The sequence below is a fragment of the Crocodylus porosus genome, unplaced genomic scaffold (assembly GCF_001723895.1).
Source record: "Crocodylus porosus isolate Cpor-Errol unplaced genomic scaffold, CroPor_comp1, whole genome shotgun sequence".
In the NCBI taxonomy this organism is placed as follows: Eukaryota; Metazoa; Chordata; order Crocodylia; family Crocodylidae; genus Crocodylus; species Crocodylus porosus.
This window is the reverse complement of record NW_017728886.1, coordinates 58675696-58702549: the sequence shown is the minus strand read 5'-3', so window position 1 is coordinate 58702549 and position 26854 is coordinate 58675696. Positions and strand designations below refer to the sequence as shown.

The 26854-nt window shown below is 45.2% G+C and overlaps 1 protein-coding gene across 4 annotated transcripts in view; it reads left to right on the top strand.

Annotated features, from left to right (window-relative positions):
* Positions 1–25463, top strand: part of CUNH7orf31 (chromosome unknown C7orf31 homolog) — a 50367-nt gene extending 24904 nt beyond the window's left edge. For 2 of the 4 annotated variants that reach the window (XM_019534855.1, XM_019534851.1), the window contains exons 5-10: positions 5975–6004; positions 9766–9950; positions 16649–16737; positions 19335–19509; positions 19745–19836; positions 24163–25463. In XM_019534855.1, coding sequence (XP_019390400.1) covers positions 5975–6004; positions 9766–9950; positions 16649–16737; positions 19335–19509; positions 19745–19836; positions 24163–24987 — 1396 coding nt within the window. In that variant the 3' untranslated portion in view covers positions 24988–25463. The remainder of the gene's footprint in view (positions 1–5974; positions 6005–9765; positions 9951–16648; positions 16738–19334; positions 19510–19744; positions 19837–24162) is intronic. The other 2 variants (XM_019534864.1, XM_019534871.1) reach the window with 2 other exon arrangements.
* Positions 25464–26854: the final 1391 nt, after the last annotated feature.

The window sequence follows — 26854 nt, the reverse complement described above, 5'->3', positions numbered from 1 at the left end:
CATGAAGTGAAGCAGAGCCCAGCGCTACACAGCTCCTCCTCTCTGCCTTCCCTTTCCCATGGGCTTCCCAGAGCCATGAACAGGGGTTGGGGCCCTTCCCCTCAGCCCTCCCCCCCTGTGTATTTTAAGGGGCTGGAGGGAGTGAGAGGAGCCAGACCCACACCCTGGACACGCAAGGAGGAGGCAGGAACTCCTTGCCACTGGGCCGCTATCTCTTTGAGGGTAGCTGGCATGGGGGCAGTGACTGCCTGATCTCTATGATGCAGCAACAGGGAGAACACAGATTGTTCAGAAGTGGGTGCTGGGCCCAGGGGTACCTGCTGAACAGCTTCTCCTCCTGCCAAGGCCATGCGCGGGCCCAGGCCTGGTGCAGGGCAGGTGTCCGTGGGGGAGGGGAAGGCAGTGGCACCAATCAGGTAACAAGTCAGGACTCCCCTCCCCCAACCCCCACCACCAACTCCACCTGAGTCACTCACCCACTTCCGGGGAGCCGTGGCCACCACTGGGAAATTGCCGGCACTCGCCCACAGAGTTACCAAGTGCTGCAGCTGCCTGATCACAGCCTCCTCTTTCATACCACCTGACCTGGGTGGCCCAGCAAACAGGTCAGTCATTGTGAGCAGCAGCAACAGGTCCCCCAGGAGGAACCAGCTGGCCCTCACAGCACCCGAGCCAGCCTGCACCCAGCCATCCAGCAGCTCCACTACCGCTGCAGGGCTGACCCATCCAGGGTTGCTTCCCTGACTGCAATGCCCTAGCTGCTGCCCCTGGGCCCTGAATGGCTGCTCCAGGCAGAGCTGTCGGGTGGCTAGGTGTAGGCTGGCTCAGGTGCCATGGAGGCTGGCTGGCTGGCTCCTCCCAGGGGACGTGTCATTGCTGCTGCTTCTGGCCATGCTGAGCCCAGCCGCTGGAACCACCCAGACCAGGTGGTCTAAAAGAGGAGGCTACAGTCAGGCAACTGCAGCACCCAGTAACTCTGCAAGCACTGGCAACTTCCCCAGCAGTAGCCATGGCTCCCTGGAGGTAGATGACGGTGACTCAGGCGGAGTCAGCAGCAGGAGTTGGGGGAGGGGGATCCCCACTTGTATCCTGATCAGTGCCACCATCTTCACCTCTCCTGGGGACACTCATCCTGCACTGGGCCTGGGCCTGGGCCCAGCGGGAGGAGAAGCCAGTCATCGGGTGTCCCTGTGTGTGGCACCCATTTCTGAACGTCCCACGTTCTCCCCATTGTTGCATCACTGGGGGGATAGGGCCGGGATCCCTCCAGGGGCATGTCTCCCCCTGCTCGCCTTCCCTCTGCTTCTGCCCACGACAACACCAGCCCGGTCCCTCCCTCCCCACCCTACTTTGCCTCAGGCTTGGGGCTGGTGTCTGGCCACACACCCCACTCTGCCACTCATCCCACCACTACCCCCTTTTCAGCCAGCTGTAGCAGTGATAGTGCTCTGGCTAAGGAGGAGAGGGCCATGGGGCCAGCACTGCTCCCCCAGCCCAGCACAGCATAGCCAAGGGCTGCAAAGCATCTTGGGATGCTGCTGTGACTTAAACCAGGAAGAGGTCCAGGGCAGAAGTTCTGTAAACCAGTTTGACCTAAATCAGTTAAATTTGGTACTACATTTAACCAGGTTTGTCTTAAACCAGTTTCAGCCATTTTGAGAGTAGTTTATATGCACTGAATTTCTGTTCTGTTACAGGTTTAAACCAGTTTCTGATCACTTAAACCAGTTTATTTGTAACCTCTGTCCCTAGCCTAGGTGAAAGTGTTCCATACTGCACTCCTCTCTGGTCCTCCCTCTATAGCTGCATAATCTAACCAGCTTTCAGATATACTGCCTGGTAGCCAGTAGCAGGATATATCATCCATCCTGGATAGTATGTGTGTGCCTCAGCTTTTTAGTGCTCAAAGCATGCAGGAAAGTTGGAGAGAACCATATTGCAAAGCCACCTTTTAGCTTTATCCCCCGTTAATAAGTCTGAGCTAAGTCATCCCCACATTCTGCACCATGCTACAAGGCAGTGCAAACACACGAGACACATAAGAGTGTCTCAAGGCATGCACATAATTCAGTAAGATCTGAAACACAAGATCTGTTTCTACATCATTGTGACATAAAAAGGAGAAATAATTTTTGAACCATTAGCTAAAATAAATCTCTCCTTTCAGTACAGCCAGATTCTATCCCAAAGAAATTTTAAGCTGATTATAAACTTCATGAACTCCAATGAACGTGGTATATTCAGATGTTGATAGTTCCATATTGATCAAGTGAACATGAGTATATATTTACACTGCATTTTTTGCAGAGCCCATTAAATGATAGAACTGGTTAGCTTGAAAAAGTATAGTGTGTAACGTATGGTAATAGAGTGAAAGTATGCTCTCAATTATACCAGTGTAAATATGATATGATATTGGTGAACTCCAGCATAAATCTGGAGTAACTCCAATAAAATACCGACATACCCAAGAGCTAAATTTGACCCAAGCACTATTTCTTTTCCTGTCCTTTTAAAGGCTAATCACTACATATTTTAAAGGTTTCTTCTAGCTTTGAGTGTGCAGTGTTTAGTTACCCAACTTGAGATTCAAAAATATATTGGACACTTCAGAAAACATGGCTCTTGAATTTTTATTAGCCTTTTCTTACTCAGGACCTAAATGTGTCTATAAAGTATCTTCCAGCCTGGCAAGTGCAAGTTTGCTCCTGTTTTGTTATTACCTGAAGTTCAGATATTCTAATGATGAACACTATAGAAATGTCCCACCCCAAAACTCGAATGGGACTGATTCTCCCCTCAGCCATGTACTCAAATCAAGAATATCGCCAATGAAGTCAGTATAGCCCTGCTTATGTGACACCTGTATAAATAAGAGAAAAATCAGCTCCTATACTGCTATTTTTCCACACATCAGTCTGTCTTCGATACCAAATAATTGATTTTTCTAACTGTGGGCTTGGAAAACCAAGTATGATTATTTGTAGGATAAATAAACTTTTAAAAAATTGAAGTTTTGTAATTGCAGGTATGTCCATAAGTGCCTTCATTTTTCAAGTAGGGTTTGAGTGTTGTTATAGTCATGATGGTCCAGGAAAAGTTGAGAGGCAGGGCATTCTTGCAATATCTTTTAGTGGGCCAACTGTATAGTTGAAGGAGCTGTTGGACAACTTTTCAGGCATCAGATGCCCTTCCTCAGGTCTTTGTTCACGAGCTCTCCCAAACGATATACAGTTGGTCTAATAAAAGATATCACAAAAACTCTTGAGTTTCAAAATAAGCTTAGTGTTGGAATCGAATCTGTCTTGAAATAGGGTGGTTACAAATATAGCATATAAATCAGCAGTGAGCAAAGTCCGGCCTGCAGGCTGGATCAGGCCCACAGCAGATTCCGTTTCCCACCAGCCCCTGCCTGTGTCACTGAAGCCGAGAAAGGAACATGCAGGCAGCGGATTGTGGCTGTGCCCTGGCTCCAAACCATGCTGTCACCACTGCAAGATTCTGGCCCAAAGCAGTTTTCCACCCAGCCATACACCCTGCCAGCACTGCTGAGGCCAGGTCTCCATGGAAGCTCTGGCCCCATGCTGTCACAGCCCTGCCATTGCTGGGGTGGTTCATGGAAACTGGCCATAGCAATTTGGGGAGGGGCTACTGGAAAATGGAGTCCAGCTGGATCCACCATTTTGCCCACCCCTGATCTAAATGGTTGTCATAATTTGTTTGTTCTGTTATCATGGTAATGCCACACACAGAGCATATATCTACACCTACAATTAATGTGCAGGCACATTTAGACTACACAGGCATACATCTAAACATGCGCCCGCATCAGGAGCAAATTTGCTTCCAATGGGAGAAGTTCAATCCAGGGCTGGTCCTACCCTGCTCTGCCCCCCTGCAGCAGCTAGGGGGAACTTCAGGCTCCCTGGGGTGCCAGCCCTGGGCTGACAGAGAGCATAGGGGGAGTCAGGCCTGGGTTCCCCAGCTCTCTGCCTGCCCCACGGAGCTCTGAGCTCCATGTAACTTAGAGCTGCTCCAGGGGGCAGGCAGGGAACTGGCTCCAGCTCCCTGCCCACCCCCTGTTGCATAAGCTGACCAGGAGCAATTTGCTCCTGATCAGCATCTACAAATGCACTTTGCCACATTAGTTTAATGTGTCATTGTCTAGTACCTGTACCTACTGGTGCTAGAAAGCAGTGCATTAGACTAATCTACTACTCAGTAATTGCCATACATGTCTAGACGGTGATACTTTACTGTACATTAGATTAGCCTATGCTCAGTTAGCATCTTGTGTAGATGCACCCATGCAAAAGAAAAGCAGTTCATTTTGGTGGAAGTATTTATTCATTTTGATGGAAGTATTATTTCCTTTGTCATGAAAAGTGGTATGATGTTGCATCGCACAGTGCTCGCTTCACATCTGGTGGTTTTACTTTGCAACACCACATATGTTGTGGTAGAACATTTGGTCATTGGGCTTCCGTTTCCCTGCATATTGCATCAGAATGTAAAGAAAACTGATTTGAAAGATGCCATCAAAACCATAATATGTTTTTTTAAAAAAAAGAACCTGCTTGTAAGATATTTAAGGCAGGTTTGTACAGCACCTAGCATCTCCTCCTGGTGTGGGCTCTAGAAGTGCTACAGTATAAACAATATATAAAGGAAGATCTTAGCATTGGAAAGGATTCTGCCCTCTCATTTTTTCCAGAGACCCTTTAGAATGAATAGTAATATCTAACAACTAGCCAATTGCCTGTCAATAATGATGAGGGGGAAGTGGAGGGGGCTAAATGGAATGCTGCCACCTAACGCCCCATGCTACCACTGTTTTGCTTCTTCCATGGAGTAGAGTCGGGGAGCCGAAGCCAGCGCTGTTGGCCTCGGCTCCCCTACCTTCTGTCTGGTCCTTGGCGCGGTTTTGGAATAATGGTGGCCTGCCAATCAGAGTGTGAATAAAGCATTACAGACCGACTTGGGCTTCTATAATATTTAATAATTAAGTCCTCCATATCTCTCACACATTGGGGTTTGAAGCCTCTAGATGATCCATATGTTGTCTCTACATTAGATCATGCTTTTAGTAGTACTGTCTACTTCCAGGGGTCATCCTTTCTTCCACATTTTAACCAAATTGGGTCTTACACCCAGTGAGACAGGGAAAAGTCTTTTTTTCCAGTAGTTTAAACAACTTGATATACCCAGATCTGACTTGGATATTTTCAGATACAAGAAAAATACTTTTAAATATAAACGAGTTTAAAAATGATGCAGGAGATAGTTATGCCTTTATCCATTCATTGCAAGAGAAAAAAGGAGAATGAAATAAATGTATATAAGACTTATAATCCTGAGTACTGTCTTTTTTTCTCTTTGCAAAAAATAACCATGAAAGCAAACTAAAAGCACATCTATGACATTTTCTAGCCTGACAGCATTGCCAAGAGATTCTTGGCTAGTCTTAGTGATAAAATTATTGGTCTCTAGAGTTAGTCTTTTCTTCTTACTTTTTAAAAATGTCTTTAAGATACAAAACAAGTCTCAGTGATAGGAGGTAAATAATTTATCTCTATAGATTTTTTGGTATAATTTATGTACCATTACTGTCAACAGGACGATACATTTTCTGCTTTTCTCTTTTAAAATACTGAGAAAAAGATTCTGTTTTAAGTACTAAGTAATGATTCTTATTAATGTAGGGCTGGTAAGATGGAAGTGTAAAACAGTGATTATAATTTAATTTTTTTTTAGTTTCTTCTAAAATACCTCATTTAGTACATGGAATTTTTATGTTTTAGCACATAGCTATGTAGAGAACTTTAACACACAGAGTGACATCAGTTAGAGTATAATCTAGGTGTACTGTATATTGGTTGGTCTCTGATGTTTACTGTATGTTCATTTAGATAAAATGGGGAAAGGCTCAAAGAATATGAATTTTTTCAAATCAATTTTTTTTCCTCCAATGTAGGCTCCCTAAACCACCAGATGGTTCAATTGAGTAAGTATATCTCACTTATACTGTATCTTTCCTTTATGAAATGAAAAGGCAGGTCCTCTATTTTATAGCCACAATTACATAGTACCTGGGCAGAGAGGAAAAAAAAGGGTTAGGACTGGGAAAAAAGAAAAGGGTACTTTGTTGCAGAATGAAGCATGTGATGTTAAGTTTAATAGACTGACCATGTTTGTCCAAAGCAACTTTACCCTTTTACCAGATAGATGCCAGATGCCAACAGCTTAAATGAGTTGCTGGCTCACTCTCATTGCCTCAACTGGTAGAAGGGTTAGCAGTGCTTGCCAAATGGAGAGAGGACCTAGGTCAGGGGTTGGCAACCCCTGGCACGCGTGCCGAGTGTGGCATGTGAGGCCATCTTGTTTGGCATGCTATGGACAGCCCCAGCTCTGGGTAGCTGCTGCCAGTGACAGACCCCAGGCTGCTCCCAGCAGGGCTTGCAGCATCCCAGCTGCATGCTGGGAGCAGCCCGGGCTCCTGGCTGGCAGCAGCTCCCCAGAGCTGGGGCCAGCTGCAGCTGGGAGGCTCCAAACAGCTGTGCCGGGCTCTGGCATCAGCTCCACACCAGCGCAAGCAGGTGCGCCTCGGAGTGGGCGGTAGAGAAGGGGCCCGAGACAGTGCAGCCCTAGTCTCTCCCCCGCTCCCAGCATGGAGGTGATGAGCTCAGTGCAGGTGTTTATAGCCTGCCCACTGCTTGCTGTAGCTGCCCAGAGCCCGTGCTGGCTACAAATAGCTGCGCTGGGCTCATCACCTCTGTGCTGGGAACTGGGGAGAGACCAGGGCTGTGCTGCCTCAAGCCCCTCTCTCACAGCCCGCTCCAACGTGCGGGTCCACGCACTGGTGCAGAGCTGATGCTGGAGCCCAGCACAGCTGTTTGAAGCCTCCCGGCTGCAGCCGGTCCTGGCTCTGGGGAGCTGCTGCCAGCCGGGAGCCTGGGCTGCTCCCAGCAGGCAGCTGGGACGCTGCAAGCCCTGCTGGGAGCAGCCTGGGCTCTGTCGCTGGCAGAAGCTACCCAGAGCTGGGGTAGCTGCTGGCAGCCACAGAGCCTGGGCTGGGGGGCAAGGGGCTTTGGGACAAGGGGCAGCAGGGGTGGGGGGCAAGGGGCACAAGCAGGGCATCCTGCCATGTACCCCTTACCCTCATTTTGTTTTTCTGCCATGCTGGCACTCCTGCACCTTCCAAGGTAGGCATTGTAGTGTTTTTTGGCACTCTGGCCAAAAAACGTTGCCTACCCCTGACCTAGCTTATAGGAAGAACAAACTTCAGGATGAAAGGAAAAGCCACACTTGAGAAGAAAGCTTATCACCTTAATGTTGATAATTTGGTTTACAAAACCCAGCCTCAGTTAAGGAGTAAGCTTGGTCTCTATAGTGTGTAGACCCAGGGGCGGAGTGGGTGGGGCAGGAAGGTGAAAGTATCTGCTCTCTATAATATGCTGCAAATCTTCATGGTAAAGTTTTCATCAAATAATGCCATTCCTTCTTACTCGAATAGAATCCCTTTGTTTTCACCTGGGTGGGTCTCCTGGATCCCTGTCACTTCAGTTTTTCTAGGATTTTTGTTTAGTGCTTTCATTTCTCCATCAAAATATAATAAAAAACTGGAAAAATAAGTGGCTACAGCAGTAGGAACAGGGAGGAGCAACATATAACAGTTTCCCTAGAGGTAGGTAGGTGAGTCCATGTATAGGGGAGGGGAAGGAGCATGTCCTGTGGTATAGGTGAGCACCATGAAATGAAACCCTTCGCTGTTTGGCAACTCCAAGGAAATGGCATCTCACAGCAATTGCCCCCTACATATTTGAGCTCCGGGGACACATTCCATTAAATCTCTGTTCTCAGTAATAGTGCATCTCTATTTCACTCCCCTCCCCTCAGAGAAAATGTTTTCTTGGGTCAGAGTCTTCTTTTAGATTCATAAGCCTGGTCCGTATTAATGTCAGTAGGACTTGTACAAACCTGAAACTAGTATCTGCCCCAAGTTAGTCCCATAAAAGTAAATATTAGTAAATGTGACTAATTGTAGACAAAGTCCACGCATGTGAAAGATTTGGCGTTTCAGTTTAGAAGTCATAAGTGATTCTTTTATTGCCAACGTGCACTAGAGCAGTGGTTCTCAACCTCTGCTATACCAGGACCCATTAGTAAACATTGATGGCCAGTCCCAACCCAGTAAATAACTTACGTGGAAAACAGCCCCCTGGCCTTGCCAGTGTTCCTCACTCCCAACCTACTGCCTCAACCCCACAGTGTGTGCAGGGGTGTGGGGCAGAACAGGATGTACCCCCCGGATTTGTACATCCACAGCAGACATGGGGCAGCAGCTTACCTGGACCAGCATGGGCAGGAGCCGCTTCCATGACTTGTTTTCCTGTTTAAGAGCTTTGTTAGACTGAAGCCTGCACTTGCTGGAAAAAAAATCCAGGAATGGCTGAATTGACAGCATTCTCTGAAAAAGAGTCAATCGCCAGAAGAATTTGAGGGCTTTTCCCCTGCCTTGCTCCCATCCCACTGAGAGACTGGAAGTGTAGAAATACAACCTGGGTCCCTCACATGCCAGAGCAGTGCATTACTGCTGTACAAGTTCACTGAGCGGCCTTCATTTTCTTTTCTCTTCCTCTGCTTTGTTCTTTCAGTTGTCTACAATACTTTTAGTGGTGTTGATATTTCTACCTTAGATGAATAAGATTCCACCTGCCTACACTCAGTTAATACCAGAACTTGCTTTTCTGGAGATGGCATTTTCTGCATGAGGCAGGTGATACTGATTCTATAATTATTGTCTGAGAGTTTTTTTCTCATTGTTCCTTGCTTGCGCTCCTGCTTCTCCTCACCCTCACTTCTGTCTTTTACTACCATTTGTGTCAGGTTTTGTCTTTCTCTCATTACCCTCACCCACTTTAGTTTCTCCTATAGCAGTTTTTGAGTCTGCAGGACTCTGTCACTGGAAATGTTGTTTATAAGTTCTTCAGTCTTTTACTACCACTTTAGTGAGTACCTCTCTTGGCAGAGCCTCCAGTCTTGAACTACAATAGATTTAAGAGAAACTCTCTAAAGAGGAGAAACAAATGTAAATCATGTTGCATGTTCACAATCCTGGAAAGCTAAAGTTCCTTTTCAGTCTGAAGCTGTGAATCATCTTCCCCCCAAGAAAGGCAGCATCTTCAGTTGTAGGTAGGGTGAATTTTATAATGGGAGGGCCAAAATCCTAATCTGGATCTGTGCTTAGACACTGACACACCTCTGCCAAGCTTTGACTTAGAATGGGCAAAGATAATGATATATTCTGACTGTGATATTTGATTGCCCCCTAGGGTGTCCCCTCAGTGGCACAGGTGCTGGAGTAAAAGGCTTAAACTATAAAGAAAAGGTATCTTTATTTTACAGAGGAAGAAAAGGAGGAATTAGAGATAAGGTTAAGTATTTGCTCTATTATTTACTGGATAAGGGCAGGACAGAATTAAAGAAACAAAGGGCTCTACTGCATCTAACTCCTCCCCCAGTTAAGTTAATGCATTTGCTTAAAAATACTTATCCAGTAATGACCCAGTATCTATTTTAAACACAATACATCAGATTCCTCCCAGGTGCAACTCCAGTGACTCTGCCAGCAGAGTTGTTTCAGGGATAAATTTGGTTTAGTAAGATACAGAGCATATTTGTTTTAATATTAATAGAAGACTATATTTAAGGTTATGTGATTGTTTGTTTCTTTTTGCTCTTATTTCCATCTAAAACTAATTCTAGGCAACTGTGCCTGCCATTTCCAGTCACCCACCCCTACCAGACGCACATCTCCCGGTATGCCATGTTCCCAAACTTTAAATCACCTGAGGATAAAGACGTGGGCATTGAAGCAAGCAGTCACCAGCCTTTTCATCCTAATATCCCTACAAAGCCTTATGATGTGATAATTTTCAGAAAGACTAAAGGTAAAGTGGCCTTCAGTTGGTTTTTCATTTATTAACATTTACTTTTCAAAAGTTCTCAGAGGATGGTGATTTTGTCAAATTGTTCCTTGACGGAGCAATAGCATGGGAACAACAGAGGCAGAGAAAAGTAGTTTCGCCTAAGCTGGAGGATTGCATGCTGATGCTTGCAGTTTCCATTGGTCACCCCTTGGCACCAAGGATAATGAACTCATCTCTCTTTTCTACAAATAAATTGTGACCTTGTGGTTGCAAGCAAAGATGGCCCACAATTCCCTGTCACGGTAAAGCAGATAAATTAGTGAATATGATCTCCTCAAGTCATGCAAATAATTCTTTTTAGTAGCTGGCATTGGAGCAACTAGAAGGAGCCATCTGAAGAGATCACAAATTTGCAAACCCCTTGTTTAACTCTGGTGAATTTGATGGAGTTATTCAGAGACAAGTGATACATAATATGGAACCTTTTCCCATAGCAGCAGCAGCAGCATAACGTGCAAAAACACCCAGCAAACTTCTACAGTCTCTTTGCTGTCTGAAAAGAAGGCCATGTCCTCTCCATTTGCAGATGACCGCTTCAGGCTTAAACAGTTACTGAGATACTTATTTGTTTACCACATCATGTTGAGATGTTTTCAGTGTTATTCAGAGACATATTACATTACTGTTGGTTTTGTATCAATTCCAGTATCCTTATTCCCATGGTCCTTCATACCAGTAAAGGAATAAAGGCCAGAATCTGATTCTGCTTTTTTTCCAAAGAGGTTACCTAATGCCTGATTTTGCCGTGGTATCTCACACATTTCTCTAGTCCAGTTTCTTGTTTGAAGTGTGCTGGTGTTTTGCAGTTCTCCAGTATATTTAATTATGGTGCTAATTATCACACTATTCTTGGCACCACAGGTAAGTTGGACGCTGTGAGGAACTTGCTGTTCATTTTCAGAATATCAGGATTTTTGTTGCAGAAGGTGCATCTGCCGACATCTCTGTTCCCCTTGTCAGTGCGAGCCAGGAACAGATTTGACAGTAACTGTTTAAAAGAGCAGAAGCATATGTTGGAGTGATAAGAAGCTTTTCAGGACCATAAGGACTGATAAGTGGCATGCTAATTTGCATTAATGAGCCACCCTCCCTGTCACTGTGTTGAACAGTACTGTTTAAGTGAGTTATATATCAGAGAGCCAGCCCTTTAGCCAGCAAAAATTAAAACCTTTCCACAAAGTGTGTGGCATGAGAAATACTTCTTGTCTCCACCTGTTACTGCTACTCTTCGTTCAAAATAATGAGATGTATGGGGATAGATTTTCAAGCCTACATTTGTACCACAAGACATCATTAGAGGCCATGGTCAATTCCTGGAAGAGCTTATCAGGTTCAGAAATTACTACCTCAGGAGTAGCAAAAATGTCTGCTCAGAAAATTATTTGACTTCATTAATTGCTCCTTTTGTGTGGTCCGACCTTGTGTGTGGGTAGGCCATCACAGCTTATGATCATTTGGGGAGACCAAAACTTGTACTCATGAGAGTGTAGATAACCCTGGGTAACTTGGGTGGATGCAATCACAATATGCTAGAATTCCAGATCCTGAGACAGGGAAAGCATGAGGTCATCAAAATTAGGACACTAGATTTCAAATGAAAAGAAAGATAAAGGAGGAGCCATAGTCATCCTAAACCATGAAGACTACATAAAGGAAGCCAACAGACAGCTCTCTGACACCACCTACTACAAAGAACTACAAGAAGATCCTACTCTCCTTTTCACCAAGAAACTCAACAATGCCATCAAAACATTTCCATCAAGACTACAAGAAAAAACTACAGACCTTGATTCCCCCCACTACTTAACGCAGGGACTTTTTACATGCTCCCTAAAATCCACAAACAAGGGAACCCTGGCAGACGTATCATATCCAACCATGGGACCCTAACTGAGGAAATATCAGGTTTCATTGAATCAATCCTAAAACTGCTCGTCACCCACAGAGCAAGTTTTGTACAAGACTACAGACTTTCTACGGAAACTTAAAAACATAGAGCACCTTCCCAGCAACACCCTCCTAGCCACCATGGATGTTACCAACCTATATCCCAACATCCCACACCAGGACGGCATCCAAGTCTGCCTTGCATATCTACAGGAACAAGATTACAAATCAGAACACAGACCCAAAGATATTACTGACCTTGTACACTTCATCCTCGCACACAACAATTTCACTTTTAATAACCAACACTTCCTCCAGACAATGGGAACAGCTGTGGGCACCAAAATGGCCCCATAGGATGCCAACCTTTTTATGAGCCACCTGGACAAAGACTTCCTCAAGAACTTCACCATCAAACCCTTGTTACACATAAGATATATCGATGACATCTTCATCATTTGGACTGAAAACCTACAATCTCTGATTGAGTTCCATCAGAAACTCAACAATCACCATCCCTCCATGCAACTTTCTCTAGAATACTCCAGCACCAACATCTCCTTTTTAGACATGATGATCAGTATCCAGAATGATAAAATACAGACTACGTTATGCAAGAAACCCACAGACCAACATACATATCTGCACAGAACCAGCAATTGCCCTAAACACACCAAAAAAACTGTAATATACAGCCAAGCCCTCAGATACCACTGAATTTGCACTGAAGAGAACACCTGGGATTGCCACCTCACCAATCTTAAAAAGGCTTTCACCCAACAAGGACACTCCTTCAGAGAGAGATCGCATATTTGAAATAGCCACCTGGATACCACGTGAAGAACTGCTGCAGTACAGAAGAAAACCCCCCACAAATTGCATGCCACTGGTTATGACACATCACCCCTCCCTCGAACTCGTATGGAAAATCCTCAAACAATTGCAACCCATACTAGAAAGAGACCCTATTCTTAAAAAGTTCTTCCCAGAGCCACCCATCCTAGCCTTCAAACAAGCACCAAACCTTGCTAACCTCATCACCAGAAGCAAACTTCCTCAAGCCCAGAGTACACCAAATGGATCCAGACTATGCCATGACAAGAAATGCAAAACCTGCCAACACATCTTCACCATCCCCACAATTACTATACCCCACAACAGAGCCATCAGCATTCCTGGATCTTACAGCTGCACCTCCAGAAATGTAATATATCTCATCCAATGCACCAAATGCCCTGATGGAAAATACGTAGGAGAGACCAAACAACAATTGCACACCAGAATGAACGCACGCCAGAAATCTATCAAAGACAGAAATTACCCAATTACCGTGGGGGCACATTTCTCACAAGAAAACCACTCTCTCTCCAATCTCTCAGTCCTGATCTCAAAGGAAACTCACAAAACACTTCCCAGAGACGAGCCTATGAAGTCCACTTCATCACCCTCCTGGACACTAAAAATCATTTCACTGACTAAATATAGACATTGGATTTATGACACATTATAACCTACCTGACATCTGACTCCCAGGTATCTCTCCACTATTCATCCTTCTTCTCTCCACCCCCACCCCCCAGCCTGTCTCTCACCCATTGACTCTTCAGTCTACATTTTCACTGACTACCTGTCTTGTATGCATACCAAACCAGCCTCTGGCTTCTTTACTTTTCATTCCATCCAGGAAGAGCACACACCAACCGCAGAAACTTCCTTAGCCTGACGAAGGGTATTTGAACCGGAAAGCTTGCTTAATAATTGTTTTCCAACTACTTAAGTTGGTCTAATGAAAGATATCAGATTCACGCAAAGAACCTTGTCTGCCTAAATGAAAAGAAAAGCATATAGGCAGTGGAAGATTGAGCAGGTCACCAAGGACACGTACCAGAAAATAACACATCTGCAGGGACAAAAACAGGAAGGCAGAAATAAAGAATGAGTTGCACCTGGCAAAGGAGGTTAAAGGACAAGAAAAAGAGGTTCTATAAGTGTGTTGGCCAGAAAAGAAGAACCAAGGAAACTATGGATCCTCTGTTAACAAGCCAGGGAGAACTCCTAACAGAAGATACAAAGAAGGCAGAGCTATTCAACAGCTACTTTGCCTCAGTCTTCCACAAAAAAATTAAGCTGCCAGACACCTAATATGGATTACCTAGACAAGAAAGGGGGCAAACTGAAGGAGAAAATAACAAAAAGAGACTGTCAGAGAACTTTTATTAATCCGATCTGAATTATTTCAAGTCAACAGAGCAGAATGAGTTTTATCCCAGGGTCCTAAAGAACTGACAGAGGAGATATTGGAGCCCTTGGCAATGATCTTCACAAGGTCATGGGAGATAGTACTGGAAAAGGGCCAATGTAGTGCCCTTCTTTAAAAAAGGCAAGTGGGAGGACCCAGGGAACTACAGACCAGTTAGCGTCACCTGGGTACCTGGGAAGTTACTGAAGCATATCCTAAGGAAGGATTTGCAAGTATCTGGAGAAGGAAAGGCTGATCACAAGGGATCCTTGTTTTTCCTGATCAAAAATTTGCAAATTCTCCGCTAAAAAAATTGCAAATTCTCTGTTAAAAGCCCCAAAATCCATGATTAAAATAAAAGGCCCCTACAGCCCTGCTGGTGTCTCTCACTCCCCACAGAGGGGCCATGTGGAGAAGCTGCCTGCCACTGCAAGCTCTGTGCTGCCCTGGTGAAGCGCCTCTGCACATGGCTGCAGTGAGGGCAGTGATGTGGGACTGCACCGATCAAAGTTGCCCTGCACACAGTGAACACGTTGCCAGGGCAGATGGAGCTTGCAGCAGCAAGTAGCTTCTCCACACAGCCCCACTGTTCCCTGCCACAGCAGGTAACACCCACCAGGCTGTGGAGGCCCCAGGGTAGAGAAGCGAGGTGGGAGCTTGAGCCCACAGCCTACACCCGCCCCTGCTCCATACATAGATCTGGGGGGCACAGGTCCTCCCAGCCCCTTGGGATTATGTGCAGTGTCACGGATCCAACCCTGCCTCCCTGCCCTCTGCATGAGCTGCACATGGCCCCGTCTTGCTCCCTGCTGGGGCCCTGCAGCCGCACATTGCCCATGCCCCACGCACCGTCTGGCTGGGCAGCAGTCCCAGCCCTGTCCAAACCCCACCCCCTCATATAGGAGCTCAATATCCCATCCCCACCACCACACAAACACGTACCTACAGGAGCTGTTCTCCAGGCTGCCTGGGGCCATGTGCATATACATGCACATGGTGCCCCCCTGCCTGACCACCCTCCTCCCAGCTCCCTGCAAGCTGGAACTGTGCCAGCCTACAGGAAGCTCATTGCAAAACTGCAAAATCCACGGTCTTCTCCGGTAACATGAGAAATTCATGTTTGCCTCTGGTAAAAAGTAAAATCTGCAGTTCACTCCATTTTTCCATGGGAAATGGAAAACCCTGTTCCCTGCTGATCACAAGCAGCCAGCATGAATTTATAAAAAAACAACAAACAAACACTAGCTTAAAATTAGGTCTTACTCTTGTACATTGTGGGGGGTTAGGTATGTGGGGGGCTGTGGGTATGTAGGGTGTGGGGGAGGGTGTGGATGCATCTGGGGGTAGATTGGTGTGGGTGTGGGGTGAAGGAGCATGTGGGGGTGTGGATATTTAGGGTGGCCTTTGTGGGGGACTGTGAAGGGGTGTGGGGGTCTGTATGTAAGGCAGTGCAAGGAGGGGTGCATGTGTATGGTGGGGGGGTGTTTGACTCACCCTGTGAACACACGCACACAGCCCCTGCCTACACATACACCCTCACCCTCCCTACACGCACACACACATTGGGATACCAGTGTGGGCCCCATGCTCCCTTGTCCAGGGATGCACATGGCAGGAGCAGGGAAATGGCTGGGGTGGGTCTGGGCTGCTGCATTCCTGCTGAGGCTCCCCCTCAGTCCTACTGCCTCTAGCTTCTGTCATCTTTGACAGGCAGTCAGGAGTAGATAAATGTTTTCTAATTTTTTTTAGGGGCCCCACAGACTAGATACAATGGCCTGGCAGGCCAAATCTGGCCCACAGGTCATATTTTGCCCACCCCTGGTTTAGATTATGGTTGTATGGGTTGGTTTGGACAGGGATGATCCTGCCTCAGGCAGGGTGTTAGACTAGATGAGCCCTGGAGGTCCCTGCCAGGCTTACTTCTCTGTGACTAGCCTATCCTTCACTCAGGTGGCTTTCATCACATGCATTTATATAAAGAATGCTTTATGCTTATACCATTTTTACCTCTACAGAGCTCCAAGTAATCACTAAATAGTTATTCCTGACAACATTGCCCTGAAGTATAAGCGTCTCCATTTCCACATACAATGAAACTGAGACAAAGAGGCCACATAGCATGTTAGTGACAGAGCCCAGTTTCTCTGCCACTCACTAAGTGGAACACAGTTGCTCCAGTTAAGGCGAAGTGATTGACCAGCATTAGTGGTAGTTTCATTGGCGTAAAAATCTTCCCTGCCACTTAGTTCCACCTCTGGAGGTGGAATTAAGGAGATGGCCAACCTTAATTCACCAAACCTTAGTGATATTTCTGTGGGTTTTGTTGTCATCATTTACTTTGTAAACAGCACACAGAAAATGCAGTGAGTGTCTTGCAAACTAGTGTCAATTTGAATTAAACCACAGTCTCTACAATATAACACACCCCAGAAAAATATTTGTGTTCAGGCCTAATTTCTCCACTTGAACTTCTCTTTTGCTCTGATTCTGGTGCTAACCAATGTGTATCATACTGTTTTCCATAACCTTTTAGGTAACCCATATAGACATGAAATCATCAGGATTCCATATGACTCCCAGAAGGAGGCCTTACAGTGGCCAGGACAACACACATACTTTCACGTAAGTAGCCACGACTATGACAGGAAAATTTTAACATTTTTATTACCAAGGAAACCCTTCCAGGAGAGATCAAGATGGTGGGTTGTCTTTCTAATTGTCTGTAAACAGGAGTTCTGTAGCAAGGGTCCCCAGATGTTTGCCCTTGAACAGCCATTTCAGAGGAGCAGTCCTGGGTGGCAGGCCTCATCAGAGGGGCTCATTGGCTGCATATGTCCCACAGACCACAGTTTAGGAGCCCTGTTCTGTACTGTGCCAAATCCATGGACATCATAAATTAAGCACAGTATATACACAATGAAAAACAAGTCATGTAAAGGGAGTTCTGTCCACCTCAGAAACATGTACAGAAACACAGAAGCTTATACAGTCTGGCAGCCAATTAAAGATTCCTCATTGTAAGAGCTAACCCAATTCCTTATGCCTAGCCCAAGGTATTTTGAGAGATGTGGAAAAAGGGTTTTCCCATTATTTTAACCAAGTGATTGCTGTTTCACATTCAGTGGAGGCTCCCTCATCCAAATATCTGAAGTAGCTTTTGCAGCAGATCCTCTTCCCTGGCCTTACTCTGACCTTGCCAACACATTGCCATGCTGAGAGCCCCCCAAGCACACCCACACATACACATCTATGAATCCAGCTCTGCCTTACACATTTGAAACACTCTGGTTCCACTTGTCTGCCTCTCCTGTGGTCACACAGATTGGCCCCTAAGTGCTCAGGCTTTAGGAGTTATTGGGGTTTTTTTTAGATAGGTAGACAGATGGATAGAAAGACAAAGTCTCTGCTCAAAGGGTTCCAACATTGAGTTAGATGAAAGATGAGAACTGTGCAGGGTGTTGGGAAGTACAATGGTAAACAAACCAAACTGGGGGTGTAGTTTCATATGCTTGCTGAAAAAGTAAAAGCCAGCTGACTTAACTGTCCTTTTCCTATAAAGTTGAGTGGAAGTATACAGGACACTATGTACCATATGTAAGAGTACTGCAATACAAGAGCCAGCAAGAAGCAGGAATAGCTTAGTGTGAAAACATTACTCAAGAGTTTCTTGTTGTGGTTGAATTATGCACATGTTAAATATTCTAATTAGATGGAAACGCAAGATTGAATTACAGTTGTACACTGAGAGTAAGGCCAACTCATATGTATAATTCCGTCAGATATACTGAATGGAAAGATTTGTGGAGGAGCAGAGGGGAAAATGGTTAACATTGAGTTGCACGAGCAAGGATTAGTCACAAGTGTGAAGGGTGCCTAGGGATTCTTGTATTTAGAAATATACATTCAGCCTACCGACACTACTTAATGGGTATGACTGCTCTGCTTCCCCAAGGCTTCTGGGGGAACTACTCTGGAGCACTTGCAAAACCTAGAAATGAGACAATGAAGCCCTAGCGAAGGCATTTGCTGCTACTTTCAAGCTCTGTCTCCAGTGTGCTTGAGATGGACAGCAGGGGGTGCCCTCATACAGCTTCACTACCTTATATCTAGGTTTGGTGGCTGTGAAGCAGGAGTGGCTGGGTACAGCATGCATAAGACTGATGCCTCCAGGAGCATAGGGAAAGTAGTTCTGAGATGTACATAGTTTCCTTTAATGGATAATATTTCTATCCAGTGCTATAGAGTCACATCTTTAGATCAGGGGTGGACAAAATACCACCTGCAGGCTGGATCCGGCCCAGCAGGTGACTGGATCCAGTCCGTGGCTGGCCCCACAGTGACCTGGGGCCATACCCTGCCTGGGGCAGTCTGCACTGGGCTTCTGCTGGCCTGGGCCCTGGCCAGTGCACAGCTTCTGCTGGGGCTGTTCCTGGTGCAGCTGCAACAACGGCTCCTGCTTTTCAACTTGCCCCTGCTGAGCCACACTACACCACACCAGGCAAGCAGTTTCAGCCAGGTGGCTTCTACCCCATCATGCGAGGCTCTGGCTTCAATTCCTGGCTGCCCTCTAGTGGAAGGCACCTGGGATCTGGAGCCAGAGCCCAGTGCACCTGCCAGAGGATAGGGAGGTGCAGAGCAGCACCTGGACAGCTTCAGCAACACCAGGAACAGCCTACCAGAAGTTGCTCCTGCTTCGTGTCCCCTGCTGCCAGCAGCAGTTCCTCCTGCCGCATCACACCATGCGACTCATGTCAGACACGTGGGTCTCTGGCTCCAGATCCCAGAACTGGAAGTGGGGAGCACAGAGCAGCACCTCGTTGGGCTGTGTGCGCAGCTGGTCCTCAGCTCCACATGGGCTGCTGCACCACAGACAACACCACCCAGGGCAGCATTTCTGCATCCTCCCCATTCTTCCCCCACAGTAGGTCCCTGAGATCTAACGCCCAAGCAGCCCCACTCGCCATATATACCACCCTACCCCCAAAGGCAGGGGCATGTGATCCCGGCCTCTCCCACCCTTCCCACTCCACTCCTGAACACTGCTCCCAGCTGCCTACAGCCCCACAAGGAATTTTGGTGAGTTGTTGGTGAGGAGAGGAGGGGTGCTGACCCAGCCCATGACAGCTGATCAAAACTCACTGTGTGGCCCTCAGGCCCAAATAATTGCCCACCCCTGACTTAGATGAAGCAGCATATTCTATACTTGTTTTATTTTTTAGCTTCCTAAATTTGTTGAAGGAAGTGGTCAGAGGTATTATCCAAAGCCTCCGAAGACTGTGGCTCCCAACACTACTTTCAAACCATTAGTACCTAATCTCTCTGCAAGAACAACCAACATGCTACGAAATTTAGAAAGGTCCCACTGGATAACATCTTATCACCATGATTTCACAGGTATGCGGTATTTTTAATATCAATGACTAGAGAAAAAGGTAACAATGTCAGTATAGAAGCTTGCTAGTGAATTCACACTTCCATTTCAGTTCTACACCAAAATACTTTGGGTATTTTTATAAAGAAGATGCATCATAAGTGTCTCACACAATGTAAATTCTTTTTTTTTTTTCCTATATATATTTTTTCTCATATTTCTAACCACAGAAGACTAAGATAATGTGTTTCCATTAAGGTAGAGGTCCTATGCAGCCCCTTGTACTGGATGATTATGACGTGAAGCTAATTGGCAGAATAACTGGAGAATTGGGGGAAGATGTGGAACTTGTAAGTACTGCAGTTACCAGTATTTGATTCTGCAACCAGATGTAACATTTGTTACTATAGTGCACTTAAAAGATCACACTCATTCTAACATGGATACAAATGATCAAAAGCTGAATCAGGGTTAATGTATGTTGTTGACAGAATTCACATAATGTATTAACAATGTGTTTGTTTAATTATTTTGTTTTCTTGTCTTTTGAAGCCGCCACCAAACATGATAATACTTCACAGTACCATTTGCCTGTAGAAATGACTAACAGCATCCTTGAAACCAGTCTCTCATAAACTGTATGGTAGTGCAGAAATGAAAACAAAATGAGTCAGATCCTCAACTGGTCTAAAGCACCGTGGCTCCATTAAAACCACCAGTTGGAGATGTGGCCTATTGTCTTTATTGCACACTTTTTTAATAACCTATGAAATCTAGATATTTAATTAGACAGATAGCATCACAGGTTATCATCCATCTACTACAGTAGTTTTCAACCTTTTTCATTTGCAGACCCCTAAAAATTTTGAATATAGGTGTTGAAAACCTTTGAATTGTAAGTGTGGGTATTCACATACTTTTGATTGATCATAGTAATCTTTCACAGACCCCTTAGACATAGTCTGTGGACCCCAGGGGTCTGCACACCACAGGTTGAAAACCACTGATCTACCAAGTGGTATTACTGAGGTATTATCCTCAGCTAAGAGGTATTATCCTCAGCTAAGATTAGACAGGGTTCTATTACTGTTCCATGATCAATCTATTTGTATTCATATGATTAACTTGCCTTTTTATTTTAAGATGCATCAGGAATATCTAGTTCCACAGAAGTTTAATATAGAATAAAGATGCAGGTCAACAATGAAAAGTATAGAACGGCATGAAAGTTCCATGTTTATCTTTCAGTAATTTCAATATTGAGTGCACTCAGTATGCAAGCAACTATAAACAGTGCTGTTTCTTATCTGCCATCTGTGTAAACTCAATATGGGATATGATAATCACACTGGACCACTTTCTTTTCATGCAGCATTATCTATAATGGAAGCAAATTGTTCAGGACAATTTGTGTCCTCTGTGATACCAGTGCAATCCCATTGTGTTCCCTGGCTTTGCAGAGGTTTAACTGATTGTAACTTAGCAAACAGCTTTGTTGATAATACGGATAAAGGAATAGATTCCAGCTCACTGTCTCCTGGCTCTGCTATGCTAGCAGAAATATGAATGCAATACAAACTCCATTTGTCACTGGAGGTAAAAGATATGATTGCAGATGCACCCAACAGGCAGAGCTCTTGAGTAGAATGGTGCCATTTACTCAAAGTCATTTTGCAGAGTAGAATTACAGCTAAATGCTTCAAATGTATTTCAGGGTACATTTGTGTGATGCAAGGGGGTGAGACAAGCTATGCCCTGTCCACATATAATAACACTAATTTGTTCTGCTCCGCACTTCAAATTTGTACTAATACAGGTATACACTTTCCAGTTTGGGAGTTAGTACATGTGGAGAGGGCACCATGTATTTTAGTGTGGCATCAGCACATCTTACAGTCTGTTAGTACTGCTGGATTACAGCACCCGGCTCCACCATACTGACATCCCACTCGGTATGCCCTGTCTCCTAAACCAGAAGTAAGTTTAGCTGCCTCAGTGTTGCTGAGCTTATTGGCATGTGCAGTGCCATACTACAGTGACTACACTGCCAGCTTGGGAAGTAAGCAGCCAGCTTGGCAAAGTATCACAGTAAGGCACTATGTGTTAGCATAAGACATCCTCAGAATCGTGCTGCTTTGCAACATACGCACACATTCTGAGTTATTTAGGGCCTATCTGTACCACTTTTTCCAGTGCTCTTGAATGAGCTCTTCTCAGGTACAGTCTTGCCATCCTCTCTGCACATATTAAGAGCACCAATCTCAGAAGTGAAGCAGAGAATCCTCCCTGAAATACCCACTACCACTGCTCTCAAGCTCTCTGTCTCCAGCATGGTGCTATCTGAGATTCACTGCCTCAGGGGTTGGCAGAGAGGGAGTGCCAGTGGGTGAGTAGGGCTGTGTTTCTTAGCAGTGTACTCTGAAGGGTCAGGGAACAGTGTAGAAATACCCTGAGGCTTTTAAATCCTATTCTTAAAAATTGCTTGAGGCATTGAGGCATGTAAGTATTAAGGGTATGAGCACACAAACAACTTACAACCAATTAAAGAGGGACCTAACTAAACTGCTGTGGTTTAGTTTCCACTTACAGTACGGTAAAAATGCACACCTAGAAATGTACCATAGATAACTAACATGCAGTAGTTCCTCACCCTTTTTGTTAACCCTGCCTGTGTACAGACATTCTGTTCCTACTGGAAGAAATGCCACTTTCCCAGTGGAAACTACAAGTGTGAAAGCATTCAATTTCTCCTGAAGGTATCATCCTGTGAGAGAGATCTTCCAGGTATCAACCCAGAAGTTCTCCCCTGCAAGAGAAACACTTTCACTTGTACACTCTCCTGCTCTGGTCCAGGAAGAGGGTGGAGCAACGAGGCAATGTGCCCACACCCATACCCCAGACTAGGGATCCGGTATGCATGGAGAGGGGGCCACTGCAGGCTGTATGCTTGTACTGCTCCTTCTCCTGGAAAGATTTCTAGTGGTGGAAATTTCTAGTGCTAGAAATGAATGCCTGTTCAAGGCCCCTATGTGAGTTGTTTGCATGCCCATACCATAAAATCAAAGTCTTAAAGAAACTCATTGGAACTGGAATATGTAAGTGCCTAAATCTGGTTTTAAAAGCCAAAATGATCAGGATGTTTGTTTGTTTTTTTCAAACAGAAAGCTGTCTAGTCTACTCTTAAAAGTGACCTGGGAAAAAACAAACAAACTGGCAGTAGGATACCTACGGTCTGACCCAGTAAAGGGAAGTTCTTATCGTTTGCTGCTTCCAGGTGTACAAAAAAAGCTTGAACTCATATTTTCAACCATATCCATTAATTCACATGTTAGTGTTACTTGTCCTATAGGCTCAGAACTGGCATTTGGAGATGCTAATTTTAAGTCACACCAGTTTTTCCCAACAGTATTATCCCCCTAGCACTTTCTAAAAAAATGCAGAAAAAAAGTTAAATCTTTGGATTATACACCAACATACAACCTAAAAAAATAAGTTATTTGGATATATTCTGTCAGAGCTGTCCAACTTCTAAACAACCAGGGACCGCACCAGCAAGGGCTGCACACCATGGGGGCTGCACTAGCAGGGCCCATCAGGCTGTAGACTGCATCCATGGGCAAGTGCCCCCACTCTATTGTGCCCCATGCGCAGGTGGACAGTCCCTCATGACTCTACACAGTGCATGATGGGGACAGGTGCCCACTTACCCCTTTGCACCATCATGGGGATAGGCACCTCCCCAACCCACTACTCTGCACACACATGGTGGGCATCCCTGCACAGCACAGCACACCACCTTCAGCTCCCCATGGCTTCCCCATGGCACCATGTCATACAGACACTGTGACTTGCCTTGCTTCCCTGGTACCACAGGCTATACCATGCTGCCTCCTAGGGCTGAGTCAGGCAGCAGAAGCCAAGGGAGGAAGGGGGAGCCCAGCCCTGGTGGTGGTGATGCCTGGATGGAAGACCACGGGCTGCATGTAAACCCCTCATGAGCTGCCTGTTAGCCAGGCCTGTCTTGTGCTGTATGTCAGAAACCCCACTCTGCAAGAAAGTATGCAGATTCCATGGATCCTCAGGTGCTAGCACAGTACAACTTACAATGATGATAGCTCAGTGGTGCATCAAAACCAGGTAAAAATACAAACGTAGGCATTTTACTTGCATGTTACAGGATCAGAGATGGGAGGGATGATGACAACAGAAATGAGGAGAAAACAGCATAAGAAACTCATCTCCCCTCTTCCACTTGCTGTCCCCTCCCCCCCAAACACCCATCCATGTGCTGTGCAGAGGTGTTGAGCACAATATATTCATCATCGTCTTCAAAGCATACTTTGTGAAGGTAGCCCACCCAATGCATTTTAGACAAGGGTAGGATCATGGTCTAGCTTTTCCCTTGGCTAACAGAGGTGGCCCTTCCAGGGTAGAATATATACTATACATGTTCAAAGAATGAAGCAGTGGCCGTGTTACGCTTATCTCTGTGCCCAAATATGGCATGATACCTGCCAGAGTTCCCAGTGAGGGAACCACCCCCTAACTGCTTCCACTCTGGAACTGTGTATAAAGACTTACAATTGAGCCATTTTACCAAAGTAACCAAGATCTCATTCCTTTATTAAATCCAAAAGCTTAGCTGCTAGCTCTTATTCTGTTCTTAATTCCCACAGAAAGAAGCATTTCTGCCTAGTCTTTCCCAAGTGAGGCCCTTAGAAGGGCGCATTGCACGTTTACTCCAAGGACAACATCCCCATGAATCGGTTTTACAAGAACAAGATTACTTCAACATTCACACACCTCCACGTGCATGTACAGCTCATGCCTTCTTACCCCGTTACTCAGAAGTGAAGCTGAGTAACCAAAAAGCAGAAGCAAATATGGGTCAACAATGTAAACACACAGAAACCAAGACCAAGAGAAGGGCTGAAGTCCAACTGCAGCTACATCACCTACCTCAGGCATGGTACCAGAGAGAAGAGAGTCAGAATAAAAAGTTTCCAGTTAATAAGTTTCAGAAAATCACTGATACATGGCAGACTGAGGCTTCATACAGAAGGCAGCTTGCAGTAACACCTGAATCTGAACTTCCCTCCAATTCTGTGAATTCCTGTTACTATGAAGATTTGAAACCCAGCCGTCTGGACAACTATATAGTATGGCACAACCCAGTTAGCCTCAGCAAGCCTGGCTTATTGAATAATAGTAGAGAAAGTGGACATATTAAACACAAGCACAGTGCTCCAGACGAAATCCTGTCTGCATTGAGTTTGGAGGGAAGTTCACCCAACAGGGCATTACCTGAATGGATTCCCAATTCTGGGGTGCCTCGGCCTCAGACAGCATTGCTGGAGCTTCAAGATTGTTTTTGTAAAACAGCAGCACACAAACGTTTTCATGATTCTATTAAAGGAGAAGCAAAGGACCTCAGAGACAATATCTGGGAAGGAGAAAGGCACACATTCTATGGCTTCAATTCTTTTTATTTCTATAACTGAGGTGTTTGTCCTTTTAAATATATCACAGCAAATAAAAAAAGGACGCAGTCAGACTCTCTCATTGTACTTTGTCACGTTCAAGATAGATTCATCCAAATGGTAGCGGGGCAGAGAAGGGCTACTAAGCTGATCGAGGGAATGGAGAAGCCTGTCATGAGAGGAGACTAAAAGAGCCAACTTGTTTAGCCTAGCAGAATGAAGGCCAAGGGGATTTGATTGCTGTCTGTAAATGTGTGAGGGAGGTGAACACCAAGGAGGGAAAAGAGTTATTTAACCTGAAGAACAGTCTTGGCACAGGAATAGATGGGTATCTATAGGCCACAAATTAACGGTAAAAATGAAAAGATGTTTAACAATCAGAGCAGCAACATTCTGGAACAGCCTTTCAGTAGGAAAATGCCAGCAAAGTAAAACCCAGTGGCTTTCAGAGTGGAGGCCAGTAAGGTTATAGAAGAGATCGTCTAGCGTGGTTACCTACAATAATAGAGGACTGGACTCAGTTCCCCAGAAGCCCTTTCTAGTCCTGCATTCTTACTTAGGATCTGATGTTTTCTGTGTTCTGTAGTTGACTCTTTTCTTTCAGTTTTGCTCTTAAAACAGTGAAAACATGCAGCACAGGTCGCATAAACAATTAAGAAGCGGTGACAAAACACAAAATTTAACTGTGGTGAAAAATGAGTGGACTGCATTTACACAAAAATTTTGATGGAGCCTTAACATGAAATGGGTAAGCCACTAACAAAATTATAATTGGTCATTAAGAACCAATCTGAGAGGAAAATAAACAGCTAGTACAGCAACTGTCATTTAAAAATAATAGCTAAAGCTTATGTGCATTACCTCAGTTTTTCCAACAGTTGAGAAAAATATAAAGGACCCAGAGTCTGAGATAGGGTTGTAACAACAGTGTTGCTGTACAACCAAATTGTGCCTCTCCACCTGTTTAGAATTCTTTGACTGTTAAAGAGGCTAAAGATGAATCACTAGATAAAGCCTGCTTAGAAATTAGAAAGCGTAAGCCCTTCAAAATGAGGAGGCTATGAGGAAATTTAGAGTACAGCTGTTGTCTGCAGGTTAAGCATAGGCAATGACATATAAACACAAAGAGTTGGACTTAGAGCTATTCCCACTGCAAAAAGAGGTTAATACCCTGAATGACTTGAGGCCTGAATGCATTGGAACTGGTATTATTCTGGACTGGACTTCTTATTGTACTTGACTCCCTTGGCTAACTTAAACTCAGTCACCGCCTTAGCTTTCCTAATCATTTCCCCACAAGTGCAGACCACTGTTGTATAGTCTTCCTTGAGGACCGTCCCTAGCTTCCACTGTGTGTATGCCTCTTTTTTCTTTTTCAGGAGGACCGCAATGTCCCTATTGAGCCAGGAGGGCTTGCCAGTCCTTCTGCTACCTTTCCTCTTCACGGGAACGGTTTTCTTTTGTGCTTCAAGGATTGTGTCCTTCAGGAACAACCCCAGCACCCCTTTTGCCTTCCATCCCTGGTCCTGCATCACCTCCCCTACTAATGCCCTGAGCCTCTTGAAGTTAGCATTTTTGAAGTCCAGGACTTCAATCCTGCTAGTTGATTTGTCAACCTTGCAGCAGACAGTGAACCCAATAAGCACATGGTCACCGTCACCCAGGCTACCCTCAATGTTCAAGCCACACACCAGATCATCTCCTTTGGCCAAGACCAAGTCTAGGAAAGCAGTACCTCTGGTTGGCCCTTGCACTTTCTGGGTCAGAAAGAGCTCCTCGATTAGCTAAGAAACTACCTGACTGATCTGACCTAGCTGAGTGTTCCTCCCAATCTTTGACTGGGTAAGTGACGTAGACCAACTCCCTTGCACATGCAGCCTCTGTCAGT